General features: G+C 39.8%; 1 protein-coding gene across 7 annotated transcripts in view; it reads right to left on the bottom strand.

Moving 5' to 3' along the window:
• Nucleotides 1-27,125, bottom strand: part of LOC119134458 (regulating synaptic membrane exocytosis protein 1-like) — a 32,850-nt gene that overhangs the window by 4,267 nt on the left and 1,458 nt on the right. Inside the window, exons 2-27 of one of the 7 annotated variants that reach the window (XM_037271136.1) lie at nt 26,035-26,109; nt 21,560-21,770; nt 20,371-20,382; nt 15,689-15,957; nt 14,586-15,265; nt 12,647-12,687; nt 12,437-12,550; nt 12,226-12,325; nt 11,924-12,047; nt 11,459-11,476; nt 10,629-10,675; nt 10,407-10,522; nt 10,204-10,334; nt 9,852-10,023; nt 9,544-9,697; nt 9,243-9,296; nt 8,386-8,548; nt 7,843-7,947; nt 7,353-7,412; nt 5,176-5,265; nt 3,916-3,999; nt 1,950-2,053; nt 1,725-1,846; nt 1,485-1,645; nt 1,174-1,388; nt 857-889 (exon numbers count right to left, since the gene is read on the bottom strand). In XM_037271136.1, the coding sequence (XP_037127031.1) occupies nt 857-889; nt 1,174-1,388; nt 1,485-1,645; nt 1,725-1,846; nt 1,950-2,053; nt 3,916-3,999; nt 5,176-5,265; nt 7,353-7,412; nt 7,843-7,947; nt 8,386-8,548; nt 9,243-9,296; nt 9,544-9,697; nt 9,852-10,023; nt 10,204-10,334; nt 10,407-10,522; nt 10,629-10,675; nt 11,459-11,476; nt 11,924-12,047; nt 12,226-12,325; nt 12,437-12,550; nt 12,647-12,687; nt 14,586-15,265; nt 15,689-15,957; nt 20,371-20,382; nt 21,560-21,770; nt 26,035-26,109 (3,455 nt within the window). Of the gene's footprint in view, nt 1-856; nt 890-1,173; nt 1,389-1,484; nt 1,646-1,724; nt 1,847-1,949; nt 2,054-3,915; nt 4,000-5,175; nt 5,266-7,352; nt 7,413-7,842; nt 7,948-8,385; nt 8,549-9,242; nt 9,297-9,543; nt 9,698-9,851; nt 10,024-10,203; nt 10,335-10,406; nt 10,523-10,628; nt 10,676-11,458; nt 11,477-11,923; nt 12,048-12,225; nt 12,326-12,436; nt 12,572-12,646; nt 12,688-14,585; nt 15,266-15,688; nt 15,958-20,370; nt 20,383-21,559; nt 21,771-26,034; nt 26,110-27,125 lie in introns of all 7 variants that reach the window. The other 6 variants (XM_037271134.1, XM_037271138.1, XM_037271137.1 and 3 more) reach the window with 6 other exon arrangements.

Raw genomic sequence — 27,125 nt, forward strand, 5'->3', positions numbered from 1 at the left:
GTTCAGGTCATTGATTAGACAATACAAAAGAAATTAAGAAATCCAAACACAATACAACAAACAAATTGCCTTTTTTTATTGGCTTCTTCAAAAACTGAACCACACTTAGAAACTTGAGCGGCATTGAAGACATCTGGGAAGTTGGAAATATTCCATTTGATGGCCTGAAAGTTTACTAGTCAAACATCAATAAAAAAAAACATGGTGATGAAAAAATATTTGAATAAAAACTATTCCCTATATAAATCAATTAATTTGAATAATATTATGATTTAGTGCCTTTCCTCATCATAGGTTGGAGATTTCCGACTTCCCAGTTTCTTGGAATGCTGCAATAATGATGATGAAGAGGATGGAGTAAGGAAGCGTGCTGAAGACAGAGGTCAAGAAGGGCGGGGACTAAGCTCTAGTAAACTGCATTTCATCTTTTGCTGCCAATTTCTGTCTATATGTACTCTATGTAGAATATATTCAGAAAGAAAAGCGTCTCACTCTAAGCATGGGTATCTTAGTGGTACATGCTGCTGCTTTGACGCACATCGTATGCGTTCGATTCCCAGCCACTGCTGGTACAAAGCCCGGAAAAAATAAATGGATGGGTTGTGTAGTATGGTCCCAAACAAATCATGCTACTAACTCTCTGGTGTGACAAGCTGAAAATGATAACATAATAGTTGCTCAATTTAAAAAAATAATACAGGCTCAAATGGTTGAGCTAGCTGCTTGATAATTTTGCTGTGTGCTTCAATGGTGCATGAAGCAAATTATATTAAGGTGAGTCTTAAATCCGTCTTAAAATGTTTTCTTATTGTTGTAACTTCCTCTCCATGCTACACTGTCCTTCTAATTTGTTTACCTTTCTGTCTGCCCACCGCCTTACCAGCCGCTTCTGAAACAACACAACAAATCCCGTGAACAACAACTAAAACCAAAATACTGGAAAGACAGAAAAAACGTATTAGCATGTAGGACAGATAGTTTTATACTGTCGAGACGGCAAAAAGTAGAAAACGTTCATGACTGTAAGGAAAGAAAATGAGAAATTGAATGAAATTGAATGTATACTGATTAAATGTATTGTCTTTTTTTTTTTTTTTTTGCTTATGTGTGCTCAACCATTTTTTTTCTCAGTCAAAACATGACTGATGATCATTTTTTTGGGTAGTCTCTGACCTGTCTGGCTGAGCTGTGAGGTACTCCGACTGCGTCTCGACGGCAAGATGGCAACAACACGTTGGCTGAGGCTGGAGCGCCGCTTTTTGATCCCACTTCCCAAGCTTCCCAGGGCGGTGTCTGATTGGCTGCCATCTGCGTGCTCCATGCCGTAGATCTCGCCACTCACACTGGTGCTCTTCATGATGTGGCGGCCCGTCGCACGCATGGCTCGACTGATCATTGATTTTTTTTTTTTGTAAAATCACGTCACATCATTGAAATATGAATTCATCCCCAGCAGTGAGTGTCATAAAATATAATGTTTGTACCTGAAGCGTCCTCTGGGTCTCTCTGACTGGATGGACATGTAGCTGGTGCTACTAATCCGAGAGGCACTGCTGGTTCGAGAGATGGCTGATACGTCGCTGACATCACTGTCTGAGGACTTATGGGAAGCATTCTCACTGCTCGTCCTGTGGTCCTTGAAGAGCTGCGAGAAAATAACAGTGTAATGGGTCACATGGCAGACATTCTGGCTGACTATCTGTGAAAGCGAAGTAAAAAGCCACCTCTCGTTTGTTCTTGAGCGCTCGGTCCAGGTCCTGCTGGCTGGAGTTACTGACAGCAGCTGACATCCGGTTCGAATGAACCCTCATTTGGAGTTGACGGACGCGCTCCTCTGCTACCAGGGCTGGAAAAAAAAACAAAAGAAAAGAAAGATTGTATTGAAAGTGTTTTGTGCTATCGTTTAAGTTCAGTCATGTAGCACAAGGACAACGCCTGTTCATGTTTACCTTGTTCTACACTGTTGCTCTTGGGGGGAAGCTGGGGGAGCTGCCTCACTTTGCGAGATGAGGATGATGTCATTGAAAGAGGTGTACCACCTTCGTGGTGGCCCCTAATATTCAGTAACAAATAAAAAAAATGCAACAGACAGAGGAAGAGACAAAAGAACAGACAGAGAAACTACATGAAATCCAAAATAAGATCCATGAAATATTCAGACCATGATAAATCGATAAAATATAGAAAGAATATCACTTGGTTGGCAACAGCAACAATTGGGGAAAAGGTGGCAAAAACATATCAGCCGTAGGAGAAGCAAGCTATAGATTCATCAGCAAGTGAAGCAAGATTCTTGACACACACTCACACAAACATGCACGGAAAATAGGTGATGGAAGTGGGAGAAGGTGGAAATATCGAACTCTGTACTTTGCAAAATCTCACAATACTGCACGGATGAAATCATTCAAAACATTCTATAGAGAAACACATCATTAGTGACAGCCGTCGACAAACCTGGCCACACTAATAAACACAGAACAGGAGATAATTTGGAGAAAGTTTAGGAGTTGACAGGTTATATGGAATACAACATAGAATTAAACAGAGACAGCTTGTATCTAACTCAGGGTTAATTGAAATTGAAAGAGGATTTGCTGGATGAATCCCCTAACCAAGACTGCGCCTAATGAGCAAAGTTTTACACACATAGTGCAAAAGTGCACAAGCAGACAAAAAATTGGGTAAAAAAAAAAATAGAACTACGATGTCACATATTATGAAAAATGCGAAAACAGAAGCATACTGGAATGAAGCACTGACTTTGATTTTGGCACGTCAAGCATACAAACACTGAGCGATAACTGGATAAGATAGAGGAGCGCAAACTTGCTGTTCCATAACTTTTGGAGAGGACTGTCTAATGGCATTTAGTCAAAATATGTATGCGTGTGTGTCAAATAAAATACAGTGTAGCTCACTGAGGAGAATTTCAGGGACCACAGAGCAAAGAATAATGTGGATGACACATAGACACATCCAAACTTGATGCCATTGAAAATTCTAAGCCATCTTGGAGGAGAGGAAGTTGAGCACATAGAAGCTGCAAGTGCAATTCCCAGAACACCAACACTTTATATCAATGCAAAAAGCAAACACAACTGCGCAGGATTTCACACCAAAAGCAGTCCGAGCTACCGCAAGTTAAAAAAGAGCACAAAGTGAAGCTTATTAAGGGAAGGAGACAATACGAAAACCAAGACAAAACAATGTCAACACTATCCACAACCAGGAACACAAACCATTGCAAATCTTTGTGAAGAGACTTCAAAAGTGCACAAAGGCAAAAACCTTTACACAATGTGAGTGACAAACGGTGTAGAATTTGTCTTTCAGACAAGTTCTACATTGTATGCCACAGCCACTGCGTCAAAGTCGTGACCACAGAGTACCCGGGATTTAGGATAAGAGAGCTGGCCAGCAAAAACAAATAGTGATTTTATCTTGTATTTGTTCAAATAAATTTACAGTAGCTTCTGCTGTTATAATAAGTGGAAAAGCAATAGAAATACAACTTCACGCTGAAGAGGATTTTCTGGCGTGAAGATTGATGTATTGAAGAATAAGGCAAATAATTTAATCCAAAAATGGAAATTTACGTATAGCTGTGCTTAATTTCATACAAGATAAAATCACTTTCTACTCGTATTTTTTATCAAAAATATTCATCCAAAAATATTTTTAAAAAATGGAATCAAATTTTAGAGGCTCAGTGTAAAACACCCTCACAGGTGCTACCGCATACTGCCTGCACCCCTCCCAAAAAAACATGTGAACACAACTGAAGAGAATTAATTGATGTGTACGAGAGCTTTTCTCAAGTTAGAAAATAAATGTTTGATGGTGGTACTCAGTGGTGTCACAAGTCAAGCTCAAGAGAGTTGCGAGAGATGTCACGGGTCCACAAAAGGGTACCTGTCATCTTCAGGGGAAGCATGTTGGATAAAAATCCGGGGACTCGGGGGACGTCTCCGGGGCAACGAATGGGACAATGATTTTCTAAGTGTACACAGGGGAAAAAAAATAACTTCACTGAAAAAAGAATGGACTCCAGTATACACATATATCTTCAGGTCCAACAAATATGATTTCACCACACCCTCAGTAGTTAAAAATAAATATAATAGAAGTCTTGTTTGATGCTCACAATGAAAAAAAGATGCTTATCACTGAAGATAACATTTTGACAAATCTTCATTATTTAGATACAATACCCAAATTAAACTGATGCATCTCCTAAAACCAGTTACTGTTGCTTATGTTGAATACAAAGTATGTATATGACATATGTAATATACACACTTTTGTTATATATCTTATATATGTGCGCAGATCGCCTTTATCAATTCAATTGTACATTAACAATAGATAAAATGCAGCAGCATGCTTTTATTTTCTACCACTTGAGGGCAGCAGAGGCAAGCCTATGTTCTTTGCTGCAGATTAAGCCGTACATTTGTCTTGCAACAACCTTCTCATTGTTGTGTTTTTCTTAATTGCAATTTATTTATTTATCTATTTATTTATGTATTCATCATTCCATTTTTAGTAATATTAGTGTTTTAGAGATTATCCTAAAAGACCACCAGTAAACAAATTCAAGACTGCAGCAGCACTACCACAGGAGACATGACAAAAACTAGAAACACATTCAAGGCTCACGCTATGAATACCAGTCACAAACAACTACAATTGTTTAAGATAGCAGTACACTTTAGATAGTGACATAGCGCAGTCTCAGCAGACAAAGCAGATCGATAATGGAATGTATCTGACATAGATTACTGCAGGTCATCCTCTGGATTAAGAGTTTGTAGGATAGAGAATTAGGTGTGTATGTGTGTGAGTGGTGAAGTGAATCACAGCACAAGAAGAATTAACTTGAGATATACGTACAACAAGAAATGCAATTGTCTTTCACCACTGGCAAGTATCTAACTATTAACTTGAAGGATCAATGTCTGAAATTTGATTGTCCGCATAATTTGAATGAAATCGGTTATTTTGACAACAGGTGAAGACCAAGGGAAATCGGGCAACATTGAGTGCCTTGGTGTGTTGTGAGAGTGAAGCATCATTTTGGAAAAGTGGGGAAGAGTGCAAGAGAGCAATACCAAAGGGAAATGGGGGACTACAGCAAAACTACAGGAGGGTGGTGGATACAAAGCATGGTACCTTTCCAACTCAGGTGAGGGGACATGATTATCTGGAGTCAGACAGTTGGTGCTAGCACTCCTAACCCTGTCCAGAGAAGGCTGAAGATCACTAGAGGCATCACAGCACAACATGCCATCCAATGGAGGAAGAGGAGGATGGAAAGGAGAGACACGGCAAGAGGTCAACCACAAAGAGAAAAACAATGGACAAACACAAAACTTACTTCAAAACAAAGTTTGGCTGGATTCATAAAATCATAAGTCTGAGAACTAAGCCATGCCTGCCTGCAGGGCACAATGATGTGACTGGATGTATCTAAAAGGTGTAGTTACCCAACTCATTGTGTGAAGGTGTGTGTTATCAGGATGGAGAGTCCAGAACAGAGCTTAGTTTAGCTTTTGACATGCAGGCACGGTACACTGCTACTGATCATAGCAGATTTCCAAAAACAGCATGCATTGCAAGCAAAGTTGAATCTAATTGAACAGCGAAAAGAAGTGAGAATCTCTCATTCCAAATAAGTTCCTTTAAATGTTTTCAGACAAAGAGATATTTGGTATTACGACCGCAATGGTAGCAAAATAACGCCACAAAAGTTGGCTATATGCTTCAAACAAAGGAATGAAATCAAAAGGACTACTTTTAACAACATTGTGTCATCATTGCAAACATGGCCAGACCTGTTGGCATCTGGTAAATAAAAAAATAAATAAATGGTCTCAGTACTTGTCTTTTTCTCTGTACTGTCTATTCATTTATTGTCTTCTCAAACAGATGCCTAACCGACAAGACGCTTAGATAATGTTTGACAAGTTATCAGTGAGCTAAATGTGGACTTATTAACATAGCGTAGCATTCTTTGTGGGTTTGAGAGTGAAGTCAAAGTTAGGTCGAGTCAAGTCCCAAGTCCTTAAAGTCTACAACTCTGCTATGAACGGGTTTGTGCATCAGTGTTTGTTTGTTAGTTTGTTTGAAGCATATCAAACCCCCGTATATGTACACTACCGTTCAAAAGTTTGGGGTCACAAAATTGTTTGGGTGACCCCAAACTTTTGAACGGTAGTGTAAATATTATTATAATAAAATATTATGAATTAAATATTGTAAATTATATCTTATATTTGTATAAGATTATATATAATCTATGAATATAAGCATACATATATATTATAAGATTTTTTACACAGAAGATTATATATATAATCTATAAATAATTATCTAAATAAATATATACACTACCGTTCAAAAGTTTGGGGTCACCCAAACAATTTTGTGACCCCAAACTTTTGAACGGTAGTGTACATACTTACCTCATCACGTTATAATATTTTCAAATAAGTGGCATCTTGTGTGGGAGTGTTTTCATGCGCCTAGTTGAACTCCAGAATTACGATAAGCATGCATGCCAGTGACAGAAGCAGCAAAATGGACAAGATTGTAGGAAAAGGGAAGAAAAAGAAATTATTGTGCGCGGCTGTTTGGACAACAGAAAGAAGAGTTCTACGGGGCAAATGAAGAGGAAAGTTTACTTGTGGTTTTATGTAGTTGAGTATGTTGTGGTTTAAAGGCACAGGTGATAATGCAATGAGGTTTTTTTTTTTCTATTCCTAAAATCTTTGGTATGCCTGCCCAAAGTGTAAAAGTTCTGAAGAACGATTAACATTGTGAATAATAATTGTGTTAATTCTTAATGTTTGTGTCAGTAGAAAAGAGAAACGTGTAAAGACTAAAACTTTAAGAATTTTTAAACTGAAAAAATGAGTCAAACACAAAATCCATCACTCTTACTGTAGGTAATAAGCATCGTCCTGTAGCGCCCTCTTGTGGACTACAAGCAGTATGCAAGTGATTTACATGGATGCGATCCACTACTTTGCTTTTCTTCCTCTCAAAATCTTAGCGATAAACATTAATAAACATGACTGCTTTACTATTAACTTACTTTCCTGACAGCTGTTTTATCTGCTACCAATGTTTGACATGTAATATCGCCATAATTCCTTACCGCTGTTCTTTTTGTTGTTGTTTGCGATTAATATCGAATTGGAAATGATCTCGATTGTCTTGTCAGTTTGCCAACATACAGTATAACCAAAAGGCACTTTCATGGAAATGCTATGCAAGTACAAGTTCTGAGGCAGAAATTCACACCCAGAAACACACAATATGGAATATGACATGATTGACTAAGTTACCTTAAGTGGATGCACTCAGCACTTTTGCCTCGCATTGATTGGTGGATCATGATGACCTCACTGTGGTAACCATGGGGATGGATGACACATGAGGAAATCAACAACAATTCCCCAAAACAGGAGAGCAAAGGGAGAAGAGAGTGAATTGGAACACGAGGACGCTATGCACAAACAAAAACGCAGACATGAACACACGTTCCGACGCCAAAACACACAATTAAAATGTAGTTTTACAAACAACTAATCAGTTGTTTATAGCACCAACAACCCCGTCCAAGGTCAACAGTGCAAAACATAAAATGCATACAGGAAAATAAAAATCAAGCTTGACTCATACAATGGGATTTCAACATCCATGACATTCACACACTCCACACATTCAAATGTTTTGCCACTTTCCAGCTTTGCCTACGATGAAGCAGCTCAAAAGTCAAATAAGTCAATAAATGAACATCCTAGGACAGGACAGATGCAAATGCAATGAAAATACCTGTCATCGAGGTATTCCTGATCCGTGTGGTGACCTCGAGAGGAGTCGTAGTAGCGGCTCGGAGACCGAGAACGCCTGGGGTGCGAAAGCTCATCGTCTAGACTCCTGAAAAATAAAGACAATAAATATATATTTAAAGACGGATATGAATTAAGTCACTGTGGTGGTCAAGCAATGTGGCAGACAATTCTTGGCTGGGCTCATTTGGCTCAGAATGTAAAAGCAGAGCTGGCAGCACAATGAGTTCCGGGCTAGTTGGAGTTGCCATTTCATTAGAAGATGGCCTCACTTTGTTGCTTTCCAACATTGCTCCTCTCTCACCCACTATTGCCTTTCCTATATACTAAACTAAATTGTAGCACCTGATGGAAGCGTGGCTGTACATCACATTTTTTCTGGACATACTCTAGAAAAAAGACAACCACTTTGTGCAAATGCAATTAATTCGAACAACCCTAAAAATCATCTTGGTAACGATCAGTGTATTGAGAAGCCACAGCCTCTTTCAGTGCAATATGTCATTTTCAAATCATAACTTCTCACCTCTGCGCAGGGACATTGGCCGGTCGGGATCGTATACATCCCTGCTCCTCGCGGTGGGGGGATACTGAGCGGGAACGTATATGATGTGAGGGCGTCCTCTGGCACTCGGGCACCTCCAGGGTGGACGTGGGCTCCCGTTGTCGCTCCCTGCCACGTCCCTCTGCTGTCAGGGGCCAGTGAAGGTGCATGGAGATCATTTTAAGATTAACAGGTCTAATCTTTCTACCTCAAAAATCATGTTTATCTTTTGATGTCAAATCTGAATGTGTTTAACCTAAAGCAAAATTAAAGAAATCAACAATTTTTGGAGGATATGCAAATAGAGCAGTAAAAAGCGACGTTGAGATAGAAAATTGTGCTGTGTTTTAAAAAAAATCCTTTTTTGTTGTTGCAGCAAAACATGGTCTAAAGATAAAAATAGCAATATAGAGAGTGATCAGCCTTGAAAGCATATGTGCATCCTTGCTGGGCTTTGTTTTGATCCCAAGGTCCCTGGCTTCATTTCCAACAGTGCAATACCTCAAAGCTTGCAATGGCCCACTAGTTTCTCTTTGAGTGGGCCTACCATTTTTCTTTCCCATTTATACCTAACCAGCCAAACCAGATGGTTTCTTTTACAAAGGAGTTTCTCTCAAGCCAATCTGGGATAGAGTTGATCTAAGGTGTTCGGAGAGAGGAGGAACTTTTCAGAAAAAGTCGCAAACCCCTCCACCACGTTCACCTTATAGCTTATGTTCAATATGAATTTCCTTTGACATTACAGTTCATTAATAAGCGTACACAAATGCATACCACGAAACACTGCACAGAAACAAATGTGGGAAATGTTGCATAATACAAAAACAATCCCCACCCACCTTTAGAAACTACTGCTGTACCCTCAAACTCAGGCTCTGTTACACGCTGCGAACCTACATACACACCGACACACACAAACACACGCATGCACACATTCCAGATGCAGATACACGTGAAGTATTAAGGGAGGGAAGTAAAAGCAGACATTACCATTGACGTACAGTACATGTTATACAAAGGCTATGTATGATTTGTTTTGGAAACTAAAGATTGTCTCTTTCTCAATGCACGCAAACACACACGACATGACACAGCTTGAAAACAAACAGTTAAGTCGAAACACAGACATGCAATACTTACGCTGCAGCTTCCTGCCAGGGTTGTCGGCGTGCATGTGTCGACGAGGCAGATACGGGGAGGGGCGGGGGAGCGGTATGGATGAGACATCGTGCGTTTGGAGGGGATACAAGTGTGGCTTGTCATCCAGCAGAGCTGTCTCCAGCTCGATCAGGATCTGTCAAGTCAAAGTTTTCCCGTTCCAATAACTGATGCAATAAAATAGTCACTTTGAATCTGTTAAATACTAACTGCTATGTAATTCTTGTGTTTGCTTAAAAAAAACAATACGAGAATATAGAACTGCGTGTGTGTCTGTGTGTGTGTATTACTTCTCCCATAAAGATGCTGTCCTCCTCTGGTGACCTAGGCTGGTCCCATACGGTCAGCTCCAGCATATGGTTGCGGAAATCCCTACGATGGATGTGAGTGTAGAGGAATGTTTGGTTCCACTTGGGTTCGCAGGTCTTCTTCACTGCTTTTGTCCTGCGTTTACTCTTGTCACTATTTTAAACACATCCAAATCCATTTTTGTGTGTGTGTGTTTGTGTAGCAAAGGCCATTGTTGATTCAATTCACAAATAGGACAGTGTGGGATAGTTTTAAAAAATCAAAAATCATTTTAAAAAAATCACAGTGGCCACTTTTGAAATTTTTTGAAACAAGAACATATGCCAGCTGTACCTGCGATCAGGAAGAAAGTACATTTTGACGTATGGACTTCTGGGTCGTCCATCAGGCCGGAGAGGGAGCTCTACCGCCTGAAGCACATTGACTATTAACTGGTGACCTGCTTTGTCGTACCACAGCTTGACCTGCAGGCCAAAAGCACACAAAGACATTTGGTCCAGAGATTTTACAATGTGACCCAGTTAACAGCCACTCACAGAAAGTTTTCCTGGCATTAGCTGTGGAGCGTCTAGAATCATTCTGGGACTGGTGGGAGATAAAAGATTTTTTGATGGTCGCTCCATCTTCTGGGACTCAAATGAACTCGAACCTGCTATGAAGCAAAAAGAAACAGAAAATGATTTGCAAATCTCAAGGTTGGAAGGTGGAGCCTGTGTTCATGGGTGGAAGATGGAGTTTTTCGAAATAAAGACACCTACTAGATTCTAATGGAGGATGGGATGTGTCTGGGATTCTTGGGATATCACTGAAAAGACAAGAAAACGCGTGAGCCGTTTGCATGTTTACAACTGGCTGGATTGAATGCAGTAAAGTTAGTAGGTTTGTGGATGCACAGGCTTGCATGCTTGATTCAGAAATCCATACAGTATTCAAACTAGTTAGATACAGCAGATGTTCAAGCTAAACTATCACATGGTTAGAAAATATGGCAACGCAAATGATCATGGAATGGGGACATTTCTTAAATAAATAAAGTGTGTAGAAGTTGAGTACCATAGGTTTCAGTCATCTCTAAATTATGCAGCTGCATCAAGCTAATTCTACAAACACTAACAATTTTTACACCAGTTTTATAATAATATAATTCTATATACAACTACTATTGTAATGATAATAATAATAATAAAAATGATGACAAAACACACGTATAGATCAAATAAATAAAGCAAGCGTCATCAAATAAACTCAAATCATGCTTTATAAATTCCAGCAGCCCAAATTCAAAACAGCAAGGTTAGCAAAGTTTGAAGCATTATAAAGCATCAAATGATTTCTTCGATAATGTTTCCTAATGTGGTTTGTGGAAGACTATTCTACCGTCATAGACATCTTTCATTTTGCATCTCTTTGATTTATAAAAATATAAAATAATCAACAATTGCAGTGATTTTCAAAGAGACAAATTTGCGCATATGCTCATTTAAAGGAAAGATTGACTCTTTTTGGGATGCAAAATGTCACCAGCAATATGGTTCCTCCATAAGCATGAGGGATAAAAAGGTCCTAATAAAATGGTAAGATTACTTACTGATATTTTCTATACACCCTTTGTGATTGTTTGGAGAGAAATTAATACATTCAACTTATGCTCCAAAACAAAGCAAATAATTAAGTCAACGTTATTGAAAAAAAAAACAGTATCAATACTGTTAAAGATAACTTTTCAAAAAGATGATACAATAAAGAATAAATAGTACATAAGTGATGTTTAAATCAATGTCTGCTATTAGTTTTTCCTTGTTGACCAGGATTTTTAACTTATTTTCTTATGAACTTAACATGTTTTTTTTAACTTAGTTTAAATCAACAAGACATGAATTGGGTAGGTTTCGTTTACCAAAATTGAAACAGCCCACAAACGGGTATCTGCACAATCCGATGAGAACAGAAATTCTATAAAATCATGTCTGAATTTTGTCTGTGTGTGTACATATTCTATCACATGAGATATTTTTAAAAATGACATTGGTTTATAAGCATATACATAACTTACCCAATAGGCCGGGATACAACTAGCTCGACTTGGGGCTCCGCTTGCGATTCCAGGATGATGTTGTAAACTTCCTTCATGGTGGCTCCTGGTAACAGTTTCCCATTCCACTGCAAAACTTCATCCCCTGAAATTAGACATTGCATAATAATTTTTACGTGAATAGTAATACATAATTAGTACTGGATTGTTAGTCCCACTTAGTATATAGTGTGGCCTGATTTTCAACATTTCACGGGTTCTGGATAAATATGCACAAGGCACTGAATATTATGAAGAAACTTTTTTTCTTTTGCTCAAAGTACCTGCTCTTAGATGTCCAACCACATCAGCCAGGCTGCCCTTTTTGACCTTGGTGATGAAGGCACCTAATCTCCCTGACTCTGTTATTCTACCTCCCACCACCTATAAAGAGAAGGGGAACGTGAAATATTTGGAATCCATTTGTAGAGGCTAATGAAGCCATATCTTTTATCATGAATGTGTGAATGCAGTTTATTTTATTGGCACCCTGACCTTTAATCCCAGCAGAGCCCCGGCTTCTTTAGGCATGGTTGTGCTCCTCTTACTAAGGGTGATTCTGCCAATCAGATGGTCACCTTCCTTGGATGGTTGCCAGGTTACAGGATGCTGCAGCAAAAACAACGAGAACTGCAAAGACTTAGAATTGTGACAAGCTACTATTTTAATTATTGTTTTCAGGCAGACCACTTTTGTTCTACTTACATGCCACACAGTGGGGTCATGAGGGTAGCATTCCCAGTCACCTGCAAGTGGAAGATGATGGAACATGAGAAAGAGAAAGAGAGACAAACCTTATTAAAGTATTTAAAAGAAAACTTGAAAGTTTTAGTCTTGGAGAATATTATTTTCCTTATTTGGTCATTGTGAAAGACAAAGTGACAAAGTGAGCGACATCACATTCTCACTGTCCCCACTTGGGATGACTTGCAACTGGTTCAAGCAACTCTAATTATTTTTGTTAAAAGTCATGAGAAGCTTTTTTTTTTTCCCTTCCAATATAACATTTCACACTGATGAGAAATACGATTTGGGGGTCCTTCCAGCTGTAGCTTCTGCTGTACACATGTGCAGGGAGGAGTTGTTGAAATGTGTGCAGCACTTCAACACCATTGTTATGACATCAAGCAAAATAAGAGTAAGCATCCCTAGGAGCAGGCAGACCATGAGGAGAATGGCTTGTGACAACTTATAGTGGCATTATGTAATCTTAAAACAAACCCACTTCTCAGTTTCATAACTCAATCATGACTGTAATTCCGTGCAGTGTTGGATGAAATGCTTGAGAATGTTATGTTTGTAGTCATTATCGAGTGAGTGAGTGAGTGAGTGAGTGAGTGAGTGAGTGAGTGAGTGAGTGAGTGAGTGAGTGAGTGAGTGAGTGAGTGAGTGAGTGAGTGAGTGAGTGAGTGAGTGAGTGAGTGAGTGAGTGAGTGAGTGAGTGTTTCCATTGTGATCTCACAATGATTTTAAAAGTCAAATGATTTAAAAGCCTGCATGGCGGCTGCCAGCAACCACATTTCGTAATTGATCCCGTCTTAGTCTCAAGCTAAAAAAGGAAGCAGTGTCTTGCTGCCATGCTGGAGTGTATACAGTAAAACCTGCTCTGACAGAAACAGCTCATACTAAACCTCCACTTGCTCAATGTCATAATGCTTGGAGTTTGACTTCTGCAGAATGTGCAGCAACAATCAGATGCCGCAGGCTTGTTCAAGTTAAGTGAAACCTGAAGTATTGTGTCTGCTTTGTAAACTGATGCATTGGGTTGAATATGATGTCAAAATCCCTCTTCTCTTAAAAGGGAAGATTAAAAAATAATCTTCACTTAGTGCTATTGCTGTTAGATGCTCAGCAATGAGTTGGAAATGGAAAGAATGGTTAGCAGTGAAGTGATATCATCCCAGTTGGAAATTACAAGGTTAGAGCGTAAACAGCCATGCCTTCTAGGGCTCCAGGACACTTTGCTATGTGAGGCCACACAAGGTCAACATTGGAATCAAATGGGGTCAAACGGACCTATCACAAACACACAAACATGCACACTCGCAGTACAACTGTCACCACCAACTCACTCCCTTAGGGCCAAGCTGAAAACAATATAATATGACACTCAGCAAAGCATTTAGACACACACACAAACACAGCACACAGTCTAACACACGCTTGTTAACATGCACATTGGTCACAATGACAGTCAGGCTGCTGGCTCTGGCCTGAAGCATGCATTGTGTATAAAACACAGCGCTGCAGTTCTTCTACAAAGATGGACAGAGAACAAATGCTGCACCTCAAATGCTATCGGTAATCATGTCATACTAGCTTTCGTGACAATACGTAATTACAAGAGAAAATATACTGAATGTCATTAGAATATAATTCAAGGTATTTTTTTAACAAATGTGATATTTCAGACGTGTGTATGCAACTGGTAGCCCTTCGCATTCATCAATCCCGGAGAAGTAAGAAACTTAAAACACGTGGGCGCGCCTGTTGACACGTTTTAAATCATTCACTGCCAACCCAGTTAATATCTTTGACGTCTATAACCGTCAATGGCGCTGAATGAGTTAAAAGAATGTGTATGGAGCCTGTACTGTATATTTTATGTGACAGAAGGAAAATGACACAGTTTAAGAAGTCTCACCTCTCTCGCTCACACTTTCAATCTCAGCATCCTCACAACTGCTGTATTCCGGTGTGGTCCCTCCCTCTTCTTCTGAGCTGCTGACACTGGTCTGCCTCTTGCCTCCAGCTCCCAGCCCTCGCTTTGATTTGTAGGGTCGAGGTGGTGGCGGACGCAAAGATTCCGATTGATCTGAGCTGAGCGAATCATTGCGTAGCATGCTGTCAGCTTTGTTCCTTTTGGTTCGTCTCACGACATGCCCCTGACCGGGGGCTGATCCGGGCCCTGAACTCAAAGGTTCTCTGAGTTGAGGGGGGTGGTCTTGTTGCGCAAGGGTGTGTTCACTCAATCCACCGACGGTCCTCTGTCCAGAGACTAAACCGTCCCTCAACTCTGCCATAACTCCTGTTCCACTGCCTTGCACTGGTACAGGATGGCCCCGACCGCCAGGAAGTACTGGCCCTGCTTGATGAGGGGGGCCACGACTGTGGCCAATGTGTTGGTGGCCCCCTTCTTGTGTCCGTTTCAACCCACCGCTTCCTCCGACTGGATCGATGTCCAATGAACGTCCTTTCGTGAGTCGTCGGCTTTCCCTGGATTCGCCCCGGAGGTCTCGGTCCATGGAAACCTGGGTTTGCAGCATGGGCTGGCCTGGCCTGCGCTCTGCCCGACCAGTTCCTCCACCCCCTCTTCCGTTTCTCCTTGTGGAATAGATAACAAGAAAATAAAACTGTTAACCATTTTGCAGACTCTTATCTACGTAATTATTTACTTGCCTGCCTAAAATTTCAGGTTAGGAGCTACTGCGCTCCTAGTAAAATAATTTAATCTAGACCCCTGCAAATTCATTCAGATTATAAAATGACAACCAGAAAGTCATTGCATCATACATTCTCTCGAACTGCGGTTCATTGAATTTGGAAACATCGAATTATGGTCCGACTGAATCGACTCAATCAATTTGACTTTGAAATGAACCGTGCTTTAATTGTATCCCACCCAACGCTAGATAATTTAAAAATATCAATTCAAAGACAAAAGCTCTGTTCCTCTTAAAGCTTGAAACGATTCTCTCTTTTTGGCATTGTTATTGATTTGAAACGCAGTGTGCTTGCAAAACGTACGTGTCTCTTGGCGGTTCACTTCGTGACCGAACGTCTGTTCCAGCCGTGCTCCCGGCTGCACTGGCTGTGTTGGGGTCTAGGGATGTTGTGGAGCCCGGAGGGGCTTGGGAGTGGGATCGGAGCTTCTTATCACCAAGGGTTTGGCACACAGATGGCTCGCTGATGGCTGATCCGAGACCGGTGGGCTTTCCTGACGAACCGGTGAACCATTCGCCTGGCTTGGTCAGTATCTCCTGTTGTTTTCGGCAGTTATTACAAACCCAGATGACCTACAAAAATAATCAAATTCAGCGATTACGCACATTATTTTTTTCAATATTCACTGACAATTGAATGAGGAACTACATAAAAGGAGGAAATAAAAACAACTGAATAATGATCGGACCATCGACATCATACAGTAGCAAATTAAAATATGTCAGCTTTGAGGGATTGTGACGGGCACGTTTCATTATCTGACATTATACAGTGTAGACCGCTCAATTCATTTAGAAAACAAATGACAGATTAGATAACAGATCAATAACTATTAGTATTGACAGCTGATATTGATGAGGGGTGCGATTCCATCCCAGAATAGATATGATGAATCATTGCGTAAAAGAGGAAGTGCTGCACGAAGGCCCTGCAGCATGAGCACAGTAGTAGTCATAAGCCGGCGTTTATATCAGATTCAGTGACGGAGGAAGTGTGGCTGGCCGTGAGATACAGACACACAGAGGATGGAGGAGGAGAGAGATGGGAGGTTAGAGTCGGTCCGTCTTCTCCAGCCACCAGGGTTCTCATTACTCCTGAACACTCCCCAATGACTATTTAAAGAGAGCTAAAATAAAACACTCTGCCGTCTGCCATACCCACCACCCCTTTTCCCCATCCTCGCTCCCTCTCTCCCTCTCTCTACTCGCGCTCTCTCTCTCTCTCTCTCTCACCCCCTTCTCTTTCACTTCTCCCTCCTCCAGATTGCTTTTGATTAAAGCTACAAAAGCTGAGGAGAAAACAGCTTTACACCGACGCCACGGCTATATTTATCCTGCCAAACAGCCCAGCACCACCAGGGAAAGCAGGAGAATGTGTTCAAATATAAACACACACATAGGCACGCACACCCATGTGGAACATTATATCTTTGTTGAAAACATCCGCAATGTGATCAATGATGCTCAATTCTGCTAGATTGAAATTGTTTAGTTTGAATGACCAGCAAGGGTATAAAAAAAATTCATCAATTAAAAAATATATATTCAGTGAACCACAGGTCATTACTCTGTGTTACAGAGATACCAGATAAGATTAGATAGTTTTAACCCACACACACACTTTAAACACATTTAAAACAACCAAACCCCCACTTTAAACACATACTTGATTCATTTGAATAAACAAAATAGATACAAGAGGCAGGGTCTGATAGAAAGACACGACTTCAGACACTTGCAGGGCGGTTCAGGGTGTACCCGGCCTACTGCCCAAAGACTCTTGAGATAGACAATGGAAATATATGCTTTGTGATCCACATACACACCTACACTCACACATGGACACACACACACAAACACAATGTTGCAAGAACTGTAGCAGCAGTGTGTCACATCACCGTAGTAAGATTCCCCTGAGATCTTCGTGTGAGTGAAGGCGAACTACAGAGAGAATAGCTTCTCCTTAGATGGAAACTAGGACACAAAAACCCGTGTGTGTGTGTATATCTTTGTTTGGCGTCCTGCAGCATCTGTGCCTGTGTGCACAAAAATGTGTGTATGTGTGTGCACATACGTGTGAGTGTGTGTGTGTAGCGGCGGGTAAAGGAGGCCTGCTCACATATACTGTACGCGCATCATTGCTCATGTCTACTGTTTATGAAACATGTGGTGCTTGTGGATGTTTTTACTGTAGAGATGCAATTTCTAAGCACAATTTGTGGCTTAAGTTTGAAAAGCACTCAAATATTTTCCACATTGTTGTGTTGTACCTGCCTGTGTATCAAGTAAGTTTCTGAGTATCTAATGCAACTCCGATCAAATGATCAGGATTGTTATCCAGCTTCTGCAGACCTTGCTAGAGCTTTTCTGTACAACGAATAAAGTGTGCGGTAATTCCTCCAGGTCATGTAGTAGATTGCAAATTATTTGTGCATTGATTGAATGAAATAATTTCCTGTTCACGTAGCGGAATTCATTGCGCTATGGTGCGTTCAATAAATCTGGCTCAATCTACGGCTCCAACTATAGCTTGTTACACTTGACCTATACTTTCTTTATTTGCTGCCTAACCATACCACATAATTACCTCTGTTTTGCTCCACATGGATATCACAGCCATCTTTTACTGCAATTTTGTTACAAACTATGAACAATCAAGTGGCAAGTTCCTATCACCTGAAGTCACAATCCAGCACTTACTGTATTGATCACCGCAGTCAGTTCACTCAAGCAGGCATACTGTCATGTAACACTCTCAGGCTACATAACCCTTTCTACTAATGCCTCTGATCAAGCTAAAAGCCACCAAATACTTGCCACTTATCAGGTGAAAGGAAAACAAATCCAGAAAGAAAGGAGATGGTGAAGGAGGAGTTGGGGGGGGGACAGGAAGAAGTGGCAGCCAATGACAGCTTGACGTATGGTACCGGCAGCATGCAACTGTGGGCGTCTATAAATCCTGAGTTAAGGATGAAAGACTGCCACAAAGGAGATTAGTGTCCACAGCAGCTAATGAGGTACTACATCAGCACACCACAACTCCCCTGCAACACAATACACACACACACGCACACACATACAGTTCATGTACAGTACACATGTACATACGTACACAGATAACATACAAGTCAAACAAATAGTTTCCACAAATATTGAACTTTGAATGGTTTGCACATCTATGAACAGTGTTGCTGTGAAAAAATAATGCAGTTATTGTACTGATTACTTGATTTTAAAAGTAAATAAAGTAAAAAAAAGTGACCACAGGCAGCAGTTAGAAAGACTTTTACTCGCGCAAGTGGTTGCAGATATTCATTTTTTGCCATTGTTAACTACAATTTCTGATTGGCATTTACTAATCTTGTCATGTAATGTAATAAATAAATGTTATAAAAGCAACACTGAGCATTTGCAATAAACAACCCCTCACCACCTTTATGCCACTTAGTCAAATAAAATAGCATGTGATGTATTCGATCCATAGATGTTGACAACCCAACACATATAAAAGCAGGGTGCCATTTGGAAAGGGCCCATAGCAGCATGGAAATAGAATTTCCCTTGAGATGTCTATCATTTTCTCTGGTGTATATCCAGCTATTTGTAGATAAGCACTACACACTGAGATCATACCAGTGTACGTGTGGATTTCATATGGTAATATACGGCAAGAAGCAGAAGAAAGATGGGCCCCTTAAGACCAGTCAATGAGAGACGCACGTGGAGGTGGACGTAACTTGTGAGACTGCCAATCAATAGTAATCATGAGCCTTTGTGGCATTAACAGGAGATGGCACATCGCTCAAGGCTTTTTCTACTGTGTTGTGCCGCGACACATCATTTCTGACTTGGATCAATAGACATTTGCAACACATTTTTGTGCTATTTCAACCTTAATAGCACATTCCTGTCATCACTAGATTAATTTTTGTCAACCCAAGAGGTTAGCTATCCAAAGTTTTCAGTATGGTAGTTTATTTGCATGGGGTTCAGAGGCCAATTTAACAGATCTGCACTGTAGCAGAAGGCCTGTGTGATCTCATGGAACATGTTACATAGTTCAATGTCATACAGAAGTGTACTCATTATAATTTTATAGAAAAATAATACTATTTATTGTCATGGAAGATTTTATTTTTCCTGGGTGGGCATAACAGATAATAATTGAGAAGCACTGATGTCATGTAAACTGTTGTTTAAAAAATATATTCAATATTATAGTATATTAATATAATGATAATACAAAAATAAAAACAGACAAAATACAAATTAAAAACATTCATTCATTCCCATGGTTACCAGTGGTTATCTCAGACTCTGTCTATTATCTCAGTTATTGTTAATGCTGGACGAAGGTCAAGTGAAGCGTTCTTATTAATGACAGGTAAAAAAAAATAATAATTGACTTATTTTTCAAATTATTTTTGGAAATGACATCAACTAGCAAGGCCTTCAATCATTTCATGCATGTTCACATGTGTTCATTGAATTACAAAAATGCCCAAAACGACAAACATTTTAATGTAAATGTCAGGCATCATTTTAAATGTTTCCTTAAGCCCACAATGAACGGAAAATGTGTCACTGTTGAGTGCAATGGACACTTCTACAAACAGGAAAACAGCAAAGCACTCCTAGAGAAGTGCTGATTTGGCTGTTTCTGGAAGGGAAGTTTGCCAAATAAGGTCCTCAACCTGACTCAACTGTACAAGCAGATAAGTGCATGTCTGCCACCCATCACCAGTATCATACATGATCATTCAGTATGACCTCAGCAAGTGATAAAAATAAATAATAGCACTAAATGTCTTTCTACGCTTAGTTTCCAATTTTGGTTTTCTCTTTTCGATGACATTTGTATTTAAAAGAAAAGACAACTTACAAAGCAGAAATCTGACTATGGGATATCAACAAGCCGTTCTAATGACACAAACTACAGTTTTTAAGTACTGACTACTTAATAAACTAAAAAAAATCACTACTCACCACTTTGTCCTCCTTCAGCCCAGTCAAGCCATGCATGTATATAAAAAAAGTGAGAAACTTAGTAAGATACATAGAAGGTTGGTTTACAGAACTATTTTTCTTTTTTCCTTTTTTTTTTTTAACATGTAAGCATCGTTTATGAAATAACAAAATTAGTTTACAAGTCACCTCCGTGGTTCTGTTGGGTTTTTATTTCTTACCAATATCCAAGTGAAATGTATGTAACAGTGAATTTTACCCCAATTAATAAAACTGCTACCCACCCAATCATACCGCCTCAGACCCCATGGCAGGCAATAATTACAGTAAACTTCAGGCTGTATGTTTAAGTCTGTGTGGGATCATTAAATGCCACACCGGGAGCAGAAGGGAGGGATGGAGAGGCACACCACCTATTTCAGCGGAAGTTGTAACGCCTTTACTAACACACGCCCCCCCCCCCCTGCTGTGTGTTGATAGGGCACCCCTGCACCCCTGCGAGACCCAGACAGAGTGGGAGACTACCCCCTCCATCCACAGCTCAGTGTAATGCCCAATTAACCTTTAGCAGCTTCTGCCTGGGTCACACTGCGGTGGCTTCACACATAAACAAACAGTAGGACTACTGTATATCAAATATATTGTAACATATACAGTGGAATAGCAGCAAACATATATACGTGGATGCTTGTGATGCAGGACGGGTTTGATGTGTTTGCTGCAATATATTGGAGACTTTGACCCAAAAATGTTTGCGGTAAATTAAGTTGATTCAAGTTATTGTGACTTGAAAATTGTATTCTGAACCTTACCTGCCACAATATTAGGTACGGCTGCAAATAATCCAATGTGAGTGTTGGCTCAAATTGTATAACATTCTTTCTGATTGATATTGGCTATTTGTAGTATTGAATAATAGCATATATGAAAACATCTACATACGCGTTGTATATATTTTCAAGTTTGTGTCTTTGTAGCAGAAAAGGCATTTTTGTCCTTTTTTATCAATATTGAATTTGTTTATCTATTCAAAGTAAAGACTCCCCTCACTGAAACAGATTTTGGCAATGTCAATGGAATGGGGCACGAAGAAAGTTTGTCACATTGTTGTTGTTGGGTTTTTTTTGTGACATGGAAGAAAAGCAAATGACTTACAATTAGGCTCCAAACCTTCATGGAAATAGAAGCAATAAAATTCTCTCAATCTCACCGTATTGGATCGAAGCGAGACCCTCCCTCCGCAGCGGGCACAGAACTTGGTCTGGCAGTACGAGCACAAGTTCCCACAACCATCTGCAAACTTGGTCTTCTGGCAGATGCCGCAGGTAGGTGCGTCGTCTCTGTGAACTGCCGAGCCTGCTGCAGCTGTGGCCTGCCTGATCACCGTCTCCCTGTAGCTGGAAAGCTGCTGCTGGATGCCCCTGGGACATATTAAAAGTTGAGTAAGTGCTGGACGAAATGTAAAAAGGAGCTGAGGGAAACAAAAGCTGAAGATAACTGAGGGATTGATATATATACATATTATGAATATTTTTGTTTAGTTTTAATTCACCATTTTGACTGTCTTTGTGGTTGTACCATTAAGTTCTATGTACTGTGCTTTGTTAGGGCTTCAGTTGTTAAATGCGCTGTATAAATAAAGTTGTATTGTATTGTATGACTACATTCGACACCTCTGTTGGTACTCAAAGTGCTTAACCGCCTTCAAGCGTTACCTCATTTACCGACAGCATCAGGAGCAACTGGGGGTTCAGTGTCTTGCTCAAGGAGACTGGCTGAGCAAGGATATTTTTCCTTGAGGGGTCATGGGGGACTCAAGGATATCTCAGGGGATCAGCAAAACAAAACAGTATGTTTTTTTTTTTTACAAACCCAAAGAATTTTGCCAAACATTTTGACAAGGATTCATTGTGTGCCATACGGGGATGGATGGAAAAGTGGGGTGGAAAATCCCGGAAAAATTGTAAAATGGCCAAAAGTAATTTATTTGGGGTGGCACCTGGGGGGTCCAAGCATATTTCAGGGGTGCCATTGCCCCCACGGCACCCCCCCCCCCCCTAGCTCCGCCAGTGAACATGATCACAATGGCAGGAGAATGCACACTGAGCCATGCCGCCTCTTTTCTAAAAAAAAAAAAAAAATCCCTCACCTTGCCATTAAAACACATAACACCTATAATTTTTTTTTAAAAAAGGACACCCATTTGTACTTAACACTCGTGTATACCCAAGGAGCCATAGCTAAAGGTCACAGACGGGTCACCTGCAGGATTTAGTACCTGATCCTTGGCTCTGACTGTGCATGAAAAAGTCTGAAGATGGTGGAGGCATGACAAAAACGAATAATAATTCTGCACACTCTAACACATCATATCAATTTTGAAACTTTCAACTTTTGAATATCAACTCTGAGACTCTTCCACATCTCTGTTAGCTGCCCATGGAACTTTAACAAAAGAGGTAAATAAATAATTTGTTTCCCACGATAGTTTTGGATGACAATTGGATGCTCAATCACAATAAAAACCCAAGTGGAAAAGACCTTCTGCTTAATATTCAGTACTTGCATCCAAAATACGGCAAATAAAAAATAAAGACCCTCAGTCGTTGAGGTTCATTAGTGCTACAAAGCCAAATATTGGCACATTGTGTCTTCAGTTCTGAGCTTTTTGAAGGCAAGTTGGCATGTTGTTGGGATTCAGAGCCAGCCTCAGCTATTCCCTGTTGGGATTTGGTTCTCCGGGGCCTATAAGAGCCATTATCCTTGTACTTGGATCAACATTCAAATAGGAAGTGGACATAAATCAAAATAAGATTTAGTGAAATGGGAATTCACCCAATTGTCATTTAGATCTTACTTAAACTCATAAGAAGTGAAGTAAATGTTTGGATTTCATCACGTTCAAATTGGACGTCAAGTTTGGGAACACTTCCACGATGTCTAACATTTTGTCTTTAAGAGTTTTTTGCATGCAAAGCATATCCACCCACAGTCATTTTAACACTTTATTATTTGCAGCAAATACTTTAGCACCTCTTTTGAAACAGTATCTGAACTTTGGAAACTTGCATTGTGCTATGACGCACCACAATTCACACATTCCAAATGATCTTTTGTGCTAGTGGGGTATGTTAATATATCTTTTTTAGAATGTTGTTGAGTTGTTATCTTTCTTTTTGGAATTAACAAAATAATCCCATTTGACATTTTGAAACATTATTCACAAAACCTACATGAAAACTGGCCTTTTCATTTTCACAGACAAAGCATATACTGGAAAAAAAAATGAAATATATATATATATATATATATGTATATACACACTGCATGAAATGTGGTGTGACCATATGGAAGCAGGCACATGCAGGCTCTCTCGTTTGCTCTATCAAGCTGTTCCAACTTCCCTCAGTTCCGTTACAGAATTCACCCTGCTGGGTTGCTCGTGTGTAGTCCCCACCATTCACTAACCCAACCCGACCCACCTTTCAAACCTCCTTTCAATATTAACTCTCAATCTAAGTGTGTACTTGTTTCTGAAAATGTTGTCCACAAACGTGAAGTAGAAAGGTGTTTATCTTTATACATAGGACACCTTGGGTGTCTTTTATCTGCATTTGCTTTCCAGCTAAATAATAATTAAATTGATGTATTTACTTTTACAAACAACAAAAACACGACTTATTTGCCTAATACGACATATTGTAGTTGGTGGTACTGTGAAAGTAATGATGGGAAACAGAATCATCATTCTTGTCTTTAGAGTTTCTTTCCTCCTGACATTACACTGTAAATTTGAATAATTCATTCGAAGAACTTCAAAACTGATACATTTTTAGAAACAGCCATCCATCTGTTTCTGTAGCGTTGTCCTCATTAGGGTCTTGGGTTAGCAGGAGTTTATCCCAGCAGAATTTGCAATTGGCGTAGTACACCCGAAACTGTTGGCTTGAGAGGAAGGTGGACACACTGTAGACTTTTTAATCATTCCCTTGCTATTACAATAACTTCTGTTACTTATTTATACCACCACTGAATCCTGAATATGTTTAATAAAACAAACAAAGGTTTGCGTATTTCGCAACGCATTGCAAGACTTCTCAACCTTTTCTCACTTTTCAATCAACTGCATGAATCTTAATGACAACATTCTGGCATACGGTATGCAAGACCTTGATGTCTATGGAATCAGCGACGTCTTACAGTTTGGTGCCGATCCAAATTAGAATTGTTTGGCCTTGGCAGAATAATGTCTGAAGATTTATAACACTGTTCAACCTTTTGAATAAAGTGGTCCACAAAGTCACCCTTGAAGGCAATGAAGGGGGATGGCCCTTACATCTCCTTGAGGTACATTTGTGTTCAAGCGCTACGAACTTGCCATCTTGATGTGTACACGTATACATGCTGTGACTATGTCTGCCTGTGTATGGCATTACCAGGCCATATGGAGCCTTGTCTGGGGAGCACACTGCCCACTTAAATCTGCTGTTGGCTCTGGTGCTTCCTCCATCTGCTTCGCCTAGCCCCCCCCCCCTCTCTTGAAACGGACTAAAGTAAGAAATATTATCAATGCATAGGAACATAAAATAGAATTTGTTTATGTGGTTCATCATCATCATAGTTTAGCATCATGATAATAAAACTATTTAGCTGGATGTTGTTGGAGGAGCCACAATCTGCCACCTTTCTGACATTGGTCTGAAAATCGTGAATGGCTCCATCGTCTTGGCTTCCATTGTACTCTGCACGATTTCAAAACACCAATGTTAGTGTGACGGCTGAAAAGTGGATTCCATTTGTGAGAACTTAAAATATAACTTTTATAATAGAGCACTTTAACAAAACACTTTTCCTCCATGCTCCATAAAGCTGAAGTGAGCCAAAGAGAGGCAAGTCAGTGTTTGTCATAGACGCAGTCCTGGTCATACTGGTACGATCCATCCATCCATTTTCATAAGCGCTAACCTATCATGTATGTTTTTGGTCAGTCAAAAAGGAACCATATCTGTATTCTAACAAGTATTAATGTCTGTTATGACAGTAACGACACAGTGTTTGCTATCCATACATCCGATTTCTGAGGCACTTAACCTCAACGGGGTCGTAAGCATGCAATAAAGTTGTTAGTTGTAGTCTGCACATTAATGGACATCATAAACCGGCGATGGAAGTTCATTTTGTGAATGTGATTTTTTTTCTACCATAAGGTTTAATATTAATTATGAACATTGTTTTTAGAGTCGAGGCGACTTCGGCTGGTTGTACCTGTATAACCTTTAATTATTTTCAGTCGTCGTATCGTGGGCGCCTGCACGGAGTGCACCCCAAATCTGGCACACCATAGAGCCCTGTAGTGGACTCCCACACCACCGACATAATCATCTTTAGCGAATGGTTTTGATCACATGTGGTAATATCAGAGATAAAATCCAATAGGGTTTTTTTGGGCTGATATTGGACCGATAGCCGATGTGCATAGGGGATCCCGACATCCCTCACAGTACCAACATGTGTTTCTTTGCAATGCAATTTTTACAGCTGCGGTTTTTACCCCAGTGACACATTCAAGATCACAACAAATCAAAGTACTATGTGAAGCAAAAGTTTAAACAGTTAAGGATCCGCTCTAAAGTCACTTTTTAAATTTCAATTTCAAAGTCCCCATCAATTGGGTAAGCCACTCACCGGACATCGTTTTGCTGCAGAGGTTTTTTCTGCCCGACCAAGTTTACTGTTCTCGCTTGGATAGGCTTCTCTTCTCTGAAATACACAAAATAAGAAACGTTGTCACTTTGATTACATTACACATAGTAACTTTATTATTGACAGTTTACAAAGACTAATATTACGATTGCTATTATACTATTACTATTATTAGCACTATAAAGCATTTGAATCTCTTTCCTGGTCTGATATGATTTTCAGACTAACACTATTTGTAATTCTTTTTAATTTTATCTAATTATGGCTGCTGTATACTGGAATTCCCTCGAGTGGGACAAATCAAAGAATATCGTATTTTATCTTCTCTTATCTTAAGCCAAGAGATTTTCAAGCATTAAATTATTTGTTACTTTATGGTCAAATACATGACATAATTTCACAATTTTCATTGATGAGAAATAAATTTGGATGTGTTTAGTCTGACTAACCTCTATACACGTCAAAGAGATAAAATGTCTTATTGTCAATAATTTAAATATATTTTATATTAGAGATTTCCCTGTATTTTCATTTATTAGCAATTTTAATTTTATAAAATTAGATACTAACTTGCATCTTGCAAGAGACTCACACCAAACATCATCCCAGAAAAGTGGGGAGAGTTTTGCTTACAGCTGCAAACGGCGGGACAGAATCCAAACATGCAAACAATACGGAAAGGCCCTGAACGAAGATACCCGCACGATCTGTGAGTTAGCAGCGTTAAAGCAACATCGACTGAGATGTGTGTTGTGCATGTTTTCTTGCCGTAGATGCAATTAATAGTCATCCAATACTTTTGTGAATAATTTTCACTTGTCAACCGGTGAGGCCCAATCAGAAAGATGGCTTTGGTGAGTCAATCTTCTTTTAAAGACTGATGAGAAGCTGAGGCCAGTCCAAGTTAAGACATAGGTGCTGACAATCTTATTTGCAGCCTCTACAGAATGACACATCTGAATCCTTGGCTTCTGAAACATGACCAAAAAATGATGCATGGCCACTTAGAGATGAAGCTATATATTGGACATTTCCTACTTTAGATGCAGTGAATCGATCCTCCATTCCAGAGC

Source organism: Syngnathus acus, chromosome 15, assembly GCF_901709675.1.
Source record: "Syngnathus acus chromosome 15, fSynAcu1.2, whole genome shotgun sequence".
Classification (NCBI taxonomy): Eukaryota; Metazoa; Chordata; class Actinopteri; order Syngnathiformes; family Syngnathidae; genus Syngnathus; species Syngnathus acus.